Consider the following 15,299-nt stretch of genomic DNA (forward strand, 5'->3'; position numbering starts at 1 on the left):
CCGAGCTTACGTAACGCAGGGGCCGGGCGGCGGCGCGCTCCTCGGTGCCAGGCCCAGGCCCCACCCCGGGCGGTCGGCTCGCGGGCGCCGCCCCGGAGCTGCCCCCCTGCGCGGGGTCCCGCGAGGCCTGAGCGGCGGCGCGGCTTCGGGCCCGCGGCCCAGACGCCCGAGGCGGAGGGGCCCCTCCGGACGGTCCCCGCCGGGCCTCCGGGCGGCAAATAAGGAGGCTGCGAGGCGGGGCTGCGGGGGCCGCCCGCAGGGGCTTTATTAGGGCCTCGGGAGAGGGCGGCGGCAGGACCCCAGGGGCCTCGCAGGCGGGGAGCCTGGGGATCCGGGCGCGGGCGGCGCAGGGCGCGGGAGCTGGGCTCCACCCGGCCTACACGTGGCTGCTCAACAGGTGGGGACGTGGAGACTCCTCCGAGGCTGCGGCTGGGGAAGCCGGGAGCCCCCAAGCCCCGCGCAGGTGCCCTCGAGCCGGAGCAGCGGGTTCCAGGCGCCCTGGGCCCCCATGTCCTGGATGCTCTCGTACACGTTTTCCAGGAGGCCGTCATCCTTGCCCAGGCCCCCGAGTGGGAGGGTCTCGTGGGACTGGTCACTTCCCACAGCCAGAACCGCTTCGCTGCCCTTGGGGTCCAGCTGGTCTGCGGCAGTCCCTGGGTCCCTCTTTGTAGGCTTCCTGACCTTGGAGTACAGGATGTCCACCTGGGAGAGAGGAAGCCCAGGGCGCGGTCGGCACCATCCTGCTCCTTCAAGGGCGCGCACATCCCCACCCCAGCCCAGCCTCAGTTTACCTCAACAGCTGGGGTTGGCGCGGCCGTTCCCTGCCCCAGGCCCTGGGGGCCCTGAGCTGCTCCCTTGAGCCTCCGGATACAAGCGTACTCAGCCACTTCGGGTCTGACCTCAGGCCCAGGGCTGGCACAGCTGCTGGTGAGCCATGCCCCTGCCCACACCGCGGGGCTGGCTGCCAGGCTGGCCCTGGGGACTGCGGCCAGCCCCACATTGGAATAGGTGGCCTCGGGGCCGGTGGAAGGTGAGGCAGCAGCCGGCGAGAAGGGCGGTTCTCGGGGCGAGAAGGCCACCAGAGGTCGGCTGGTGCCTCTGGACACCTCCAGCCACTGCGAGCGCTGGACATCCATGCTGACAGGCCTCGGGACTAGGGTTGGGGTCAAGACAGAGGTCACTGGGGGGACAGTGTGCTCGCTGGGGTGCAAGCCCCGCCCCCCGCCCCACCTCTCCCACCTGGGCTCACCCCTGCAGCCGCCAGGGCCCCGGTGCAGCTCATGCAGTCTGGTGTCGGACTTGCTGAGGGTGCAGAGCGGGTGTCGTCTCAGCAGCGACTGGGGGCAAGGAAGGCTGGTGGGTCCTGTGCCGGCCCCGCCCTGGCCCCGGGGACAGCCTGGCACTCACCGCTTCCGCCTGCATCACCCGGACTGGGGGCTGCTGCCTCTGCGCGCGCTTCCTGGGGGCAAGGGGGTGTTTATGGGGGCCGAGGTGCCAGCCTCTGACCCACGGCCCAGCGACCCCTCGGAGCCCCGCCCCACACCGAACCCCCCACCCACCCTCCCCGCCCCTGGCCAGACATACCTGTGGCAGGCCGTGCACAGTGCCCACAGCCAGAGGAGCAGGGCAAGGCCCCCTAGGGCCCAGAGGACAGGCGGGGCTGGGGGCACCTGTGGTCCCATCCTGCAAAGCCAAGGTAGGCCTGGGGGCAAGAAGACGGGGTGCTGGGGGCGGCCCCCTCCCCTGGGCGGGCTGACTCCCACACAGGAAACCCCAAGGCTCAGGCCCCTCCTTCCTCCAGAAGCTCGGAGGCCAGAGCCCTGGCACTCCCTTCCCGCCGCCGCCTCCAGAGGGGAGCTCTGCTTGGAGCAGGACCCGGAGGGTGGCTGTGCTCAGCCGGCGGGTGGGGGGGGAGCTGCGACCGGGCCCAGGGGCGCGCCGTGCCCACCGGAGCCTAAACCTGGGACCTAAGGACGCCCCGAGCCCCTGCCTTGGCCCTCTGAGGCCCAGGCCGCAGTCTCAGGTGATGCCCCCGGCCGCCCCGAGGGGCTGGGAAGGCAAGGGAGGGGTCAGCAAGGGGGGAGGTCGCCTTGGCCCCAAGCGAGCGCCCCCACCCCTTCCCCCAGGCTCTCACGCTGCTCCCCTCCCACTGCCCCTGCCATCCGCAGTCTTCCCGGGGCGTCACCCGACCTCCTGACCTGGGAGATGCTGGTCCACTCAGCCCCAGGGGGTGGGCTCACCTGGAAGGGGGCCCAAGCGCTCGGCTGCTCCCAGGGGGCCTGCGGACCCGGCCCCTCCTCAGCCCCGTGTGGGGCAGGCCCCACGGCTCGGGCCCGAGAGGTGCCTGCGTGCAGCCCTCAGCCGAGCTCCCCACCTCACTTCCTGCTGTGCATCTATCTCCTGATCTCCCGCAGCCACCCAGCCGTCGCCATCACAGCCTCACCCACTGGCTGCAGCCCGTGCGGGGGGCAGACGCTGCCTGGTGGGGGTGTGCGGGGAGCCAGCGCTGCTCCGAGCCTACCTCCGGGCGTCTCCACCCACCATGAGCTGGGCCGGCACGGGTCATGGGCCCGGGGCGGCCTCGAGGCCACCAGAACCCGGGGCTTCCTCCGGCCTCAGCAGCAGGGCTTCCCAAGGGCTCTGCACCGGCCACGACCCCTTCAGTCCCACACATATGCAGGTGCCGGGCAACATGGGCGGCCCCCGAAGCTGTGACCCAGCTCGGAGCTGCTGGTGGAGCCCCATCAGGACAGCAGAGGACACCTGCCTCCGGACAGGGGCCAGTGGCCTCTTGCAGGGCCCTCCCGCCGGCGCCCTCGGGCCTGCGCAGGGACCCCTCTCCCCCGAGGTCCCACAAGCCAGCCGAGCCTCCAATGAAAGACACCACAACACAATCACTTTAATGTCCTCGCTGAGGAGACCCCCCGAGACACTGGCGGGTGGGCTCAGTGGGCAAGAAAGTGTCCAGAAGGGAGCCCTGCAGCCCCATGTCCACTCAGCAGTGTCCGCTGGCCGTGGGGTATAGCCTGGGAGCAGGCCAGCCCCTCTTCCAGGGGCATCTAGTCGGGTGACAGCTGGTCTCCCCAAGGGCACCCAGGAGCTGGGGTCCCTGAGCCCCGTCCACGGCACACAGGGCTCTAGAACTCGGTCATCTTCTTGTGGGTGTCTGCTTTCCTCTGTTCCCGCTGCAGACCCGCCTCCTGGGCCTGGAGCTGCCCCAGCTCCCGCTGGGCTCCCGCCAGCCTCTCCTGCAGCTGGGCCGCCGTCACACTGTGCCTGAGGAGGAGCCTGCCGTTCAGCACGAGCTGCTGGGCCACTGGCACGAGGCCCCCACACCCGTGGCCACGGCCCTCCTCCTCCAAGCACCAGACCCTCCTCGGACAGCCACCACCCTGGGGTCAGCGCGTGCTCCAGCTCACGTGCAGGCGAGAAGGCACAGCATGGAAAGTGGGCAGGAGGCCCACGGCAGGGCTGAGGCATCGACACCCAGGGGGCTGCCCCCTGCCCCAAGTCTCGCCCCACACATACCGGCCGGTGTTTCGGGCGAGAGCCTTCTGGATGCCCCGGATGTCCCGCTGGGTCTGCTCGATCTTCTTCTCCGTCTGGAAGAGTCGCAGGCCCAGGGCCCGCTTGGCACTCCTGCTGGCATGGTACATCTCCTTCCCGCTCCTCCTCCCCGCGGGGGCCGCCGCAGCCTCCAGCGCCGCCGGGGTCCGGCACTGCAGCTTTTCGTTCAGAAAGTCAAACACGCTACGAGAGGGAGGGCGTCCACCCCCACTGCCCTGGCCTTTCGGGGGCCTCCGGGCGCCAGCCTTGCCGCCCTTGGTCCTCTTCTGCAGGATCTCTGCGCACTGGTCTAGCGACTTCCCTCGAGGCAGCACCACAGCGTGGATGGGCTCCACCCGGCCCTCGGCATGCCGGCCCAGACCTGGGGGCACACGGGGCTGGCGCTACCGCTGCTGGACCCGAGCCCCGTTGTGCGGCCCCCTCCCCTCCCCAGGGCGGCACACACTCACCCTTGCCAAACTCGTAGCCCATCTTGGCAAGGAGTCTGGAGCCGATGCCCCGTGTGTGCACCTCCCAGCCAGCGAAAGCGGAGCTGCAGGTCCCGGGCTCGGCAGCACTGGGTTCCACCACTGTAGGAAACAGGGCAGTGGCTCGGCCCTGCCGGACGGGGAGCACCCTGGGCTCCGGCCAGTGTCAGCCCAAGAGCTCAGCTCCGGGCCAGGGTCATGGTGCCCTGAGCCTCCGGCTCTCTGGTGATTGCCCAGACCTGTCACCGGCACGTGACTAAGGCGGGACTCACGGCAGAGTCTGGCGCAGCCTGCTCCAGCCCCCCCACCGCAGGGCCAACCTCCCCACCTGAGCCCTCCCCTGACCCACCTTCTCAGGCAGTGAGCTCCCCTCTTCCCCCCGTAGAAAGTCCACGACTTCGCGGCTCAGTCCTCCCCTCCACCACCGTGGACATGGGGGTTCTGGAACTACCACCTCACCGGACAGATTCTACAGGAATGCCTCCCCTCTCCATCCTACCTGACCCCTTGGGAGGGCTGGACGCCCTCAGCCAGTTGCCCTTTTTTGTTTTTTTTAATTTTTATTTATTTATGATAGTCACAGAGAGAGAGAGAGAGAGGCATAGACACAGGCAGAGGGACAAGCAGGCTCCACGCACTGGGAGCCTGACGTGGGACTCGATCCCGGGTCTCCAGGACCGTGCCCTGGGCCAAAGGCAGGTGCCAAACCGCTGCGCCACCCAGGGATCCCCCCAGTTACCCTTCCTGAACCGCTCCTGCCCCGGCTCTCTCAACACAGCCTCCCCTCTAGCTACTAGGTGTCCCCACGTGGAGACCACTGGAAGGAGCCACTCCTTCCTGCCCCACGCCCCACCGGTCCCTCGCACGCCAACCGGCCAGCCCTGCTTCAGCGGACACAGCTTCGGCCTGCAGGGTGTGGAGCTGCGATCATCCCGTGTGCTCCCTGAAGATGAGGGCCGGGTCATTCCATCTGCAGGCCTCAGGGCCTGCCCCAGACTCCACACGCTCGCTCTCGTTTGCCCCCAACGCCTGTGGCGGGCTTCCACGTGTCCTCAGTCATGCGTGCCCCTTCTGAACACAGTCTGCCTCACTGCCCCCATACTCTCCAAGGATGTGGTGAGAGGGTCACAGGCCCTGCCAGCCGGAAGCCTCTCGGGGTGACTGCTACCGACGCTTCCCCTTGCCCCACTTTCCTGGCTTCTGGGATCCTGAACTGCCGCCATACCTCTGGCATAGCTGGGGTCATCTGGGTCGCCACTGTCTGAGTCCGAGGATCCCGTGGGGTCTGTGCGCAGCGGGGGCAGGATGCTGTCCCCCTCTACCACGGCCTCCTTCAGCAGCAGTGAGTCAAACTTGACGGTGTAGTAGCCATTATCTACATCTAGAGGCAAGGAACAAAGACAGGCCAGCTCAGTGGCCTCAACAGGTGGTAGGAACCACACTGGGAGTTAGAAGGAAGGTAGGGCCCAGGTCAAGGGTGGTCTCGCTCCTCTTGGGCATGGAACAGGGCTCTCCAGGAGGGGCCCCAGCTGAGAGGCCCGTGGGCAGCCTCACCAGTTATCCGAGCGGGGTACCAGAGGCCATCCTGCTGCTTGGCCAGACATGCAGAGCCAGCCTGTAGGGAGCTCAGGTCCGGGTCCTGGAAGGGGCGCAGCTCATCCACAGAGACCACCTGCCCATGGGAGAACCTGCCAAGACAGCCGCAGGGAGCAGGGGCTCAGACATAGCACACTGGGGCAAGTGAACCCAGGAGAACCCAGTCCACCTGCCTGGGCATCGGCCCGAAGGGAGGGAGACACGGCAGACAAACGGACACACGCACATACACACCCACCCACGTATACACATACATGGGCATGCACACGTATACCCCTGCACACAAACAGGCACGTATGTCCACGTGCGCGCGCACTCTCATTCTTGGGATGGGCCTGGCTACCCTGGGGACGAGATGCCTCGCATTACCCTCCAGCTCTCCGGGCTAGAGTAACAATGTGATGGGCAGACAACCATGTGACGAAAGCTCCCCATCGCCTCTGCACCAGAAGGGAGCCCCCCGGCACAAATAGATCGTCGAGGCGGGTGTGTTTGTGCGTGTGCGCTTATGGGACCGAGTCCTTCCCAAATCAAGTAGGAGAACACAGCTGTAACAGTGATGTCTTGATCTTTAGATGTCAGTGAACCAGTGAGATTAAAACCAAAACCGAGAGAGGAGGGGAGGGGAGAGGAGGAGGCAAAGAAAGAGGAAGAAATGTGGGGACAAAGGATGACAAGCTCAACTCTGCCAAATAAAGGCATAAAAGACTAACCACATATCCCCTCTACCGTGCCAGCCTTTCAAAGAGGAAACCGTTTTAACCCTACGAGAGCAACGAGGGACTGGCATTTCCTGGGTGACGCAGAGCTGACGCTGGCCCTGGCAAGCCCTTCCAGGTGGGAAGAGGTGGTGATAATGGGAACGCCAAGGAAGGGCTTCGGTCCTCTCCTATGGGTGGACAAAGATGGCCTCAGACACTTCCCCTGGCAAGATTCTGGGCAGTTCGTTCTAACACCTGATAGTCCTCAGGCCCTTAGGACACTGCCAACAACCAAGTAGCATCAGCGACTCCAAGACTGGCTTCCAAATGCAGTGGTGACTCTGGTTGAAAATCCTCGTTCAGCCAAGGAGGAAGACAATGGGTCCAAAGGGGGGGGGGGGCCTACACCCAGGACTGAGTTCAACCAAATACCCACTTCAGCACACGCCCCCAGACACATGCCTCCAGAACCACCAATTAACATTTCTCCGCAGGAATATCCAGTGATAATAGAAGCCTGAAAATCTGGTATCCTGAACCCAGGAAAACACATCTAAGAACTGATTCTAGAAAAATAATTATGAAAGTATGCAAAGATTTGCCCCAAAGATTGGTAATTAAATTCAAAAGACTTGGAAATAACCTAAGTTTCCAACCACGGGGAGTAGTTAAAGGCATATCCATAAAATGAACTTAAAACTAAGACGAACAGGCAAAGCGATCAATAGAATGAGCACGAGCACCTGGGAAGAGTAACACACACACGAAAAACCTCACATGTGATGGAGGAAATTCTACACACCGGTCAGGAAAGGATGGACTGCTGGTTCCAGAAGGAAAAGATTAGAAACTGGTTTCCCGTATTGAAAAACCAACTCAGGGACGCCTGGGTGGCTCAGCGGTTGAGCATCTGCCTTCAGCCGGGGGCGTGATCCTGGAGTCCCGGGATCGAGTCCCACAGTGGGCTCCCTGCATGGAGCCTGTTTCTCCCTCTGCCTCTCTCTCTCTCTCTGTGTCTTTCATGAATAAATAAAATCTTAAAAAAAAAAAAATGAAAAACCAACTCACTGGATGCCTGGGTGGCTCAGGGGTTGAGCGTCTGCCTTCAGCTCAGGGCATGACCCCTGAGGTCCTGAGGTCCCAGGATCGAGTCCCACATCAGGCTCCCTGCAGGAGCCTGCTTCTCCCTCTGCCTATGTCTCTGTGTCTCTCATGAATAAATAAATAAAATCTTCAAAAAAAAAAGGACAAACCAACTCAGTCACCTACCTCACAACAGTCATGGATGGAAATACACTCTAGAATAAAACTAGAATGTGAAAACAAGCACTTAGAACTATAAAGAAGGTTCTGAGTTCCAGCTGTGGCCAAGTAGAGAAAAACAGAGAAATTAAGCAAAATGGTCCAAACTCACAGCGTCAGAACTCTGGAAATAGAATGAAACAGACCACACACTGGTTAGTCATTATTTGTGAAAAACTGTCCAACTTCAGCCCCAGTGGCCCAGCGGTTTAGCGCCACCTGCAGCCCAGGGCGTGATCCTGGAGACCCGAGATCAAGTCCCACGTCGGGCTCCTTGCATGGAGCCTGCTTCTCCCCCTGCCTGTGTCTCTGCCTTGCTCTCTCTGTCTCTCATGAATAAAAAAAATTAAAAAAAAAAAAAACTGCCCAACTTTGGGACAAAATGGGAGGTGGGAATGTCTGTGGCTTCACAGTGGGGGGACATGCCCTGCGTGCCCACGAGGAGCAGTATGGCAGGGGTGAGACCAGGGATGACCCTGGGAAAACCATCAGCCCTGAGGCCGTGAGCCCAGCTCAGTGGACACTGACGATTCACAGGGAGACCCAGAAAATGGAACAACCATAGAAGGGCTCCACCCCCCCCCCCCAAACACCCTGGTTCTCCAGGAAACAAGGTGCACCAGTCAGGACTCCGGCCAGCGTCACGTGAACAGAGATGGGGGCTGCTGAACGTGGAATGTGTCCCCCGGTCCACACACACTGACTGATGGTGAGAAGCCTTGAGGGCAAGAGTGGCTGCAAATAACCTCTGCCTACATCATTGCCTGGCCACAAAGCCACACGGACACAGAAGGGACCCCTAAAAAGCCAGGTCAAAAAGTAAATATAAATTTAAGGATCTAAGCAGATATATCAGAAGCTGTGCACTATGAGGGGGGACAGACTTCGTAATCCAGGTCCAGAAAATATATTAAAAGAAAACAAAATACTAAAGAAAACGATTCAAAGCCCAGAGCTGCTACAAGACATTACCTGAAATGTACCGTTTTCTTTTCTTTTTTTTTTTTTTTTTTAAATGTACCGTTTTCAATAAAAACTTACCAGGCACACAAACAGTAAAGTGGGACCCATATTTAGGGGAAAAAAGCAGTGGATGGAATCTGACTCAGTGGGTCCAAAGTGCCAAAATCTGCCATGACCTCAAAGCAGACTGTGGTAAGTTCGAAGAACTAAATGAAAATCTGACAATGATTCAAGAAATAATAAATCTTAAAACATAAATAGAAAATATATAAAAAGAAAAAAAAGAAAATATGTAAAAACAAGACAGCAGACTTGAAAAGTCAATGACTGAAATGAGAAACTCACTAGCTGGGACACTGCTGGTCTCCGGCCTGGTGTGTAGGAAGCTGGGAAGTTACCCCTTTGCTGTAACCAAAGGTAAAAAACAACAAAATGAAAAAATCACTAACTCTTCTTAGATCCGTGAGAGAAGAAAGGTCACAGGGCAAACTGCTTTGCCAAATTTGGAGACACCAATAGGCAGATACCGAGAATCACAACCTACCAGCACGGTAACCCCCCACCGCCTGGCAGGAACCACCGTAGGAGCCTGTGCTAGAAAGGCTTGGCGTGGACAAGTCTGAGAGTTCAAACCCCTGGGGCTCCACAGGGGCCCTCACACTTTTTTTTTTAAGTTTCATTTATTTATTTGAGAAAGAGTGAGAGCACAGGTGGGGGCGGGGAGAGCGGCAGAGGGAGAAGCAGGCTCCCTGCCGAGCTGGAAGCCCCACAAGGGACTCGATCCCAGGACCCCGGGGCCATGACCTGAGCTGCAGGCAGTGGCTCCAAGCACCCCGGGGCTCTCACACTTTCGTGAGCTGTACTCCAGCTCTACCAGCTTTTCACAGTGAGTACTGGAGAAAGATCCGCTCATGCCCTGGCAGAGGGAGGGGAAAGGAAGCACCAGAGGGGAGCCCGGGGGGCTCCTTCGGAGGACTAGAGTGCCTCCCTCTCTCACGTCTTACCACCACACCACTGAAGGCTCGTTACGGGGACACTTCCTTAATTCAAAGACAAAGAGAAAATTCTGAATCACGTACAAGGATCCTCAGTAAGGTTACCTGCCAGTTTCTCGCTGGAAGCTATGAAGGCCAGGAGGCAGGCGGATGACATATTTAAAGGCTTAAAGAGAAAACAAAACCCTGCCAGCTGAGAATTCTGTATCTGGCAAAACTATCCTTCGAATGACAAATGAAGACATTCTCATATAAATAAAAGCGGAGGGAGTTCATTTCTAGGAGACCTGCCCTACAAGCAATGCGAAAGGGCCAAAGGACATTAGACCATAAGTCATACTGACACTGATAAAGGCAACTATGCAAGTAAATATAAAACTGTTACTACCTTTCTTTTTGTTTCTTTTTTTTTTTTTTTTTTTTTTTTTGGTTTGCAACTCATCTGTTTTTCCTCTATATGATTTAAGACAAATGCAGGGCAGCCCTGGTGGCTCAGCGGTTTAGCGCCACCTTCAGTCCACGGCCTGATCCTGGAGACGGGGGATGGAGTCCCACATCGGGCTCCTTGCATGGAGCCTGCTTCTCCCTCTGCCTGTCTCTCTCTCTCTCTCTGTGTGTCTCTCATGAATAAATAAATAAAAATCTTTAAAAGAAAGACAGACAAATGCATGAAGTAACACTCCTGAATCTCTATTCCAGGCACACAAGTACAAAGATGTAATTTGTAACAGTAAAAGCATAAGGGGGGATGGACTGTAGGTAGTTTCCCTACACTATTAAAGCTAAACTGGCATTATTCACACTAGATTGCTATGTTAATCATAATCCAGGGAGTGTCATTAAGAAAATAATATGGGGGGTACCTGGGGGGCCCAGTGGTTGAGCATCTGCCTTCGGCTCAGGTCATGATCCTGGAGTCCTGGGATCAAGCCCCATGTTGGGCTCCCTGCTCAAAGGAGTCGGCTTCTCCCTCTCTCTCTGCCCCTCCCCACTGTTCGCTCGCTCTCTCTCAAATAAATAAAATCTTTTTAAAAAAATGCACCCAAAAAAAATCAAAGAGAATCAAAATGATAGAGTAGAAAAAAAAAAAACACCAAAGAAAGCGATAATGAAGGGAATGAGGTAGAAAAAAAAAAAAACACCAAAGAAAGCGATAATGAAGGAAATGAGAAACAAATAACCTAAAAGCCTATAGAAAACAAAGGGACACCCAGCTGGCTCAGTCAGGTGGAGCATGGGACTCTTGATCTCGGGGTGGTGAGTTCAAGCCCTACACTGGGTGTAGAGATTTGTTAAAAATGAAACCTTAAAAAAAAAAAAGGAGAGAAAATAATAAGACAACTGGGGTGCGTACTTATCAATAACTATTTTAGTTGCAAGCAGAGTATGTAAACTCCAATTAAAAGACAGAACTGGAAGGATGGATGAAAAGAATGATCAAATTCTATGCTACCCATGAGACTCATTTTGGGGTCCAAAAACAGCAAAAGGCTGACAAGTTTCTAATGCAGGCCTTTCATGAAAGTGTTAAAACATGAACTTTTGAAAAGTGGGTGATGCCTGTATAGAAAATCAGAATCTCAAAACATGAGAGACACCGAACTCTGGGAAACAAACAAGGGGTAGTGGAAAGGGAGGTGGGCAGGGGGTTGGGGTGACTGGGTGACGGGCACTGAGGGGGGCATTTGGCGGGATGAGCACTGGGTGTTCTGCTATATGTTGGCAAATTGAACTCCAATAAAAAAAAAAATTAGAATCTCATTAGATTGAAATTTGTCAAATATATGGAAATCCTGAGTCCATAAAAATATTAGATACATTTTTTTGCCTAAGATTTTATCTAATTACTCACAGAGACACAGAGAGAGAGACAGAGACACAGGCAGAGGGAGAAGCAGGCTCCTCGCAGGGAGCCCGATGCGGGACTCGATCCCAGGACCCCAGGGTCATGCCCTGAACCCAACGCAGACGCTCAACCACTGAGCCACCCAGGTGCCCCTAGAAATATTTTTTTAAAGCTAATTCACTACCTTCTCAGGATGAAAGAGAACCATTTATTAGCTTAGAAATGAAGTAAACAAAACAGGAAAGCCCAGCATTTATCCTGTATTTTCTCTATGTACCACTGGGAGCCAAGTCAGAGGCGCAGGAGAGCATCTCTTTACGGCTAACAAATGAAAATGAACAGAGAGAAAGACCTCTACTTTGCAGTCCCTGCTGAATCTGCCATCAGGCACCGATCACCAATGGCGTCCAAGGCTGCTAACATCACAACAGAAAAGCTAGACACCAAGTACGTCCCGATGAAGGAACAGCACCTAGAGTCTGGTCAAAGAGTGTGGACCTGCATGTGGTCAGCTCCCTCAATCCAGCTGCCAGCTTGCAGAGGACTGTGCTGGACCGCACCAGGGGTGTTCGACAATGGGGCCCGGGGCCCAGTCCTCCAAAAAGCTGTGAGGCCAGGAAAGGCTGGGAGGAGGGTGTGGACAGCCAGAGACAGCAGCTGAGCGAGCAAGATGGCACTGCAGTGTTTGCACCACAGCCACACTTGAGTGTGACCATAATAAAAGTCCAGAATAGCGGTCGTTTTTGGAGGAGGGAGCAGGCTGCATTTGGTTTGAGGTGCACGGAGGGGCTTGGGGGTGGTTGGCACATTTGCAGTTGTGAGCTGAGTGGTGACTGCTTGGGGTCACAGTAATCCCCACACTGTGTACTTACTTCCCACGCCTGATTTTACTTTACAGCAACGTAAAAGTTAACATCGACCGTGAGCTTACAACCTGTGAGGTACACTCTAAATTCTCTGCACGTGGTAACGCATTCCATTGTCCCAACAACTATGAAAAACAACTCTCGTTTGTTTTACAAAGAAGTTGAAATACAGATTAAGCTATAAAAAATGAATTAAAAGGTGCTGTATCTCACTAGGAACCAAGGAAACACAAACTCAACCATGATCCCATTTTCCCAGCGCTCAGCAGGCAGGAATCGGCAGTGATAGGATGAGGGACGAGGCACCCGCCTTCATGCGGAAGCGGGAACTCTGCACACTCTCGCCACACCCGTCCCATACTAGGGAAATTCTCAGCAGGTGCAGAAGAAGACACTGCTAAGATGTTCACAGCGAGCTGTTTGTAACAGACAAAAACTGGAAAACATCAGAAAGGAACATAGCAGTTAAAACCAATCAAACAGCTCTGGAGATACCAGCACAGATGCCCTCTCACATCCCTGCTTAGTGTAAAAAGCAAGTTGCAAAATAAACCATCCTGTGTGATACCATTTGTTTCAAAAGTAGCACAAAAAGTTACTCTTCGCATATACGCTCAAGTCTGGGAAGAGCTAACATCTGCTAGAGGTAAACACAAGGGAGTTGTGATCACAGCCTCGGAGGAGGAGAAGGGGCTGTGACACAGCCGGGACTCAAGGGCTGTTTCAGCGTCAGCTAGTCTGTTTTTATTTTTAAAAATACAAAGCAGGGGCGCCTGGGTAGCTCAGTGGGTTAACTGAGCTAAGAGCGTCAGATTCTTGGTTTCAGCTCAGGTCCTGATCTCAGGGTCGGGCTCCGAGCTGAGCAGGGAGTTTGCTTGACATTCTCTCCCTCTCTCCTTCTGGCTCTCCCTGCACTGAGGGTGCATACTCCCTCCGCCTCTCTCTCACAAATAAATCTTTAAAAAATAAATAAAATAAAAATGCAAAGCAATGCAAGAAAAGAGTTTATCTGTCCGGCAGTGGCAAGTGGCTGTCGTAGGCTATGCCAGTCGGGCCTACAGCTAACACAGCAGAGCAAGGCACAGCAGTTGGGGGCTGAGGCAAAGCTGGCCTGTGCCCGCTGCAGGCTCGCATGCGCCGCCGTCTGTGCCAGGCAACCTTAGCCGTGGTGGGACCCACCCCTGGGGCTTGCTGCACGGAGGGGTCAACACATGTGAAACTCCTGGCCCGAAGCCTGGCCTAGAGGAACAGCACACGGACATGTCAGCTCTCATCGCCACAAGGGGCATCACCCGGGCCCGTGGAGGCACCCAGAGGGTAACGGCAGAGAGGACGAGAGGCCTTGCTACTCTGTTCTCTGACCTGTTTGTTCAGCAGCACACGATGGATCTGCTTTGTGAAAACTCGAGTACGTTTTATGAGTTACGCGCCTCCCTGTACGTGTGCCACACTGTAATCAGACTTACAAGGAAAGAAAGGATCGTGGAAAATCGTGTTAAATGATGCTCTGGACCCAGCAACCGTCCGTAAGCAAAGACGAAGACCAAAGGACTAGAGAGAGTTTCCCTGGATTATTGACTCAAAAAGAATATCATCTGCAAGAGTTGCTGGTGAACATTCCCTCCACACATGGAAGCGACCAGAAGCAAAAGCCGAGTCAGGCGTTTTAAGGAAAGAGTGACATCGTTGCCACAGTTGTCTGAATCTCATCATGAACAAGATCCAACTTACGAAGTTGTTAGGGATGCGACCTCGAGCATTGATTGATGAAAAAAACACCAGGGACTTCTACCATTTCCTTTACACGCTGCAGGCAAACAAGAGGAAGACAAAGGAGAGAGCTAACAGGAGCCTAGCAAGGAAGGGCTGATCGGCGGCGAAGGGGGCAGCGGGCGGTCCCCACGCCCGGCCCTGCGGGGCTGCCACGCTGCATTTTACAAGTTTCACCCGAAAGGACCAAAGCAGCGATGGGTGGGGCAGCGTCCCTGCCAGCACCGGCCCTGCCTACCTGCGCCCCTGCTCCGGGGACTCACCTGCAGCTGTCCTGGAAGCGGCACTTGCCCTCCAGGAAGAACGGGCAGGGCTTCAGGGACTTGTGCGTGGGGTAGAGGTAGAGCACCCGCACGCCCGCAGAGCCGTCGCGCGCCGCCTCGGTGCCCACGATCATGGCGTTGTGGTACTCCAGGGTGCCCCAGGCGCTGTAGTAGGGCGCGTTCACCTTGCGGCCGCTCAGCGCCTCCTCCTCGTCGCCGGCCCCGTCCCGCTCCTCCTCGCCCGGCCCGGGCCCGCTGGGTGCCGGCTCGCGCTCGGGAGCCGTGTCCGGCGCGGCCCCGGGGGCTGCGGGCGCTGCGGGCGCTGCGGGCGCTGCGGGCCCCGCCTGCTGGGGGCCCCGGCTGTCGGCGTCGCCCTGGGCCGCGCGCTCCCCGTCCAGCGCGGCCAGCAGCTTGCTCTTCCGGACGGACACCAGGCTGGCCTCGGTGAGCTCGATGAGCTCCTGCAGGTCGCCGCGCAGCTGCCGCAGGTCGGCCAGCTCCGAGGGCTCCAGGCCGGCGCCCAGCGCCAGCTCCACCTGCTGCAGCTGCGCGTCATAGGTGTGCAGCGCGGCCTGCAGGCTCTCCTCGTCCATCCTGCGGCCCGGCGGGCGGCGCGGCTGCAACGACCGGGAGCCCCTGAGCGCCGCGCCGGCCCCCGCCCCGCCCCGCCCCCGCCGCCGCCGCCGCCCCCGCCGCGGCCCGGCCCGCTCCGCCCGCCCGCTCGCCGCGGGCCCCGGCCCCGTCGCCCCAGACCGCGCCCCCTCGCCCGGGCCGGGCCCCTCCTCCGCGCGGGCTCCCGGCCGCCGCCATAGAGCCCCGCCGGCCTCACCGGCTAGAGCGGCCGGCGCCCCCGCCTCCGCCCTCGCAGCCCACCGGCACTTCCTCCCGGGCGCCGCCGCCACCGGAAGTGCCTCGCGCGGGGGACGCCGGGACGCGGCGCGCGGGGAGCGTCGGGACGGCCCC

At 58.0% G+C, this 15,299-nt stretch overlaps 2 protein-coding genes across 4 annotated transcripts; both read right to left on the reverse strand.

The window, feature by feature from the left end:
* Positions 1-243: 243 nt before the first annotated feature.
* Positions 244-2,348, reverse strand: LIME1 (Lck interacting transmembrane adaptor 1). Of its 2 annotated transcripts, none has more exons than XM_072735352.1 (6): positions 2,241-2,348; positions 1,585-1,702; positions 1,408-1,459; positions 1,250-1,337; positions 792-1,153; positions 244-702 (listed from the first exon to the last, which is right to left on the reverse strand). In XM_072735352.1, exons 2-6 carry the CDS (start codon positions 1,680-1,682, stop codon positions 391-393), a joined length of 912 nt encoding a protein of 303 aa, XP_072591453.1. In that variant the 5' UTR covers positions 1,683-1,702; positions 2,241-2,348; the 3' UTR covers positions 244-390. The 2 variants fall into 2 exon arrangements, with proteins under 2 accessions (XP_072591453.1, XP_072591454.1); XM_072735353.1 differs by having other exon boundaries at positions 1,585-1,683; positions 2,241-2,345.
* A 526-nt stretch (positions 2,349-2,874) lies between these two features.
* Positions 2,875-15,295, reverse strand: ZGPAT (zinc finger CCCH-type and G-patch domain containing). Of its 2 annotated transcripts, XM_072735349.1 has the most exons (7): positions 15,166-15,295; positions 14,337-14,953; positions 5,589-5,722; positions 5,260-5,415; positions 4,017-4,136; positions 3,529-3,928; positions 2,875-3,276 (listed from the first exon to the last, which is right to left on the reverse strand). In XM_072735349.1, exons 2-7 carry the CDS (start codon positions 14,927-14,929, stop codon positions 3,138-3,140), a joined length of 1,542 nt encoding a protein of 513 aa, XP_072591450.1. In that variant the 5' UTR covers positions 14,930-14,953; positions 15,166-15,295; the 3' UTR covers positions 2,875-3,137. The 2 variants fall into 2 exon arrangements, with proteins under 2 accessions (XP_072591450.1, XP_025870872.2); XM_026015087.2 differs by lacking the exon at positions 15,166-15,295 and having other exon boundaries at positions 14,337-15,010.
* Between the last annotated feature and the right edge of the window lie 4 nt (positions 15,296-15,299).

Source organism: Vulpes vulpes, chromosome 14, assembly GCF_048418805.1.
Source record: "Vulpes vulpes isolate BD-2025 chromosome 14, VulVul3, whole genome shotgun sequence".
Lineage (NCBI taxonomy): Eukaryota > Metazoa > Chordata > Mammalia > Carnivora > Canidae > Vulpes > Vulpes vulpes.

Excerpts from the sequence above, each read along its gene's own strand:
- ZGPAT (XM_072735349.1), bottom strand. The coding sequence starts at position 14,929 with ATGGACGAGGAGAGCCTGCAGGCCGCGCTGCACACCTATGACGCGCAG. Across the intron at positions 5,723-14,336 it reads CGCTTCCAGGACAGCTGCAG|GTTCTCCCATGGGCAGGTGG; the intron begins GTGAGTCCCCGG and ends CTGTCTTGGCAG. Across the intron at positions 3,277-3,528 it reads CTCGCCCGAAACACCGGCCG|GCACAGTGTGACGGCGGCCC; the intron begins GTATGTGTGGGG and ends GCTCCTCCTCAG.
- LIME1 (XM_072735352.1), bottom strand. The coding sequence starts at position 1,682 with ATGGGACCACAGGTGCCCCCAGCCCCGCCTGTCCTCTGGGCCCTAGGG. Across the intron at positions 1,154-1,249 it reads GGGCCCTGGCGGCTGCAGGG|TCCCGAGGCCTGTCAGCATG; the intron begins GTGAGCCCAGGT and ends CCCCAACCCTAG. Across the intron at positions 703-791 it reads CGCCAACCCCAGCTGTTGAG|GTGGACATCCTGTACTCCAA; the intron begins GTAAACTGAGGC and ends CCTCTCTCCCAG.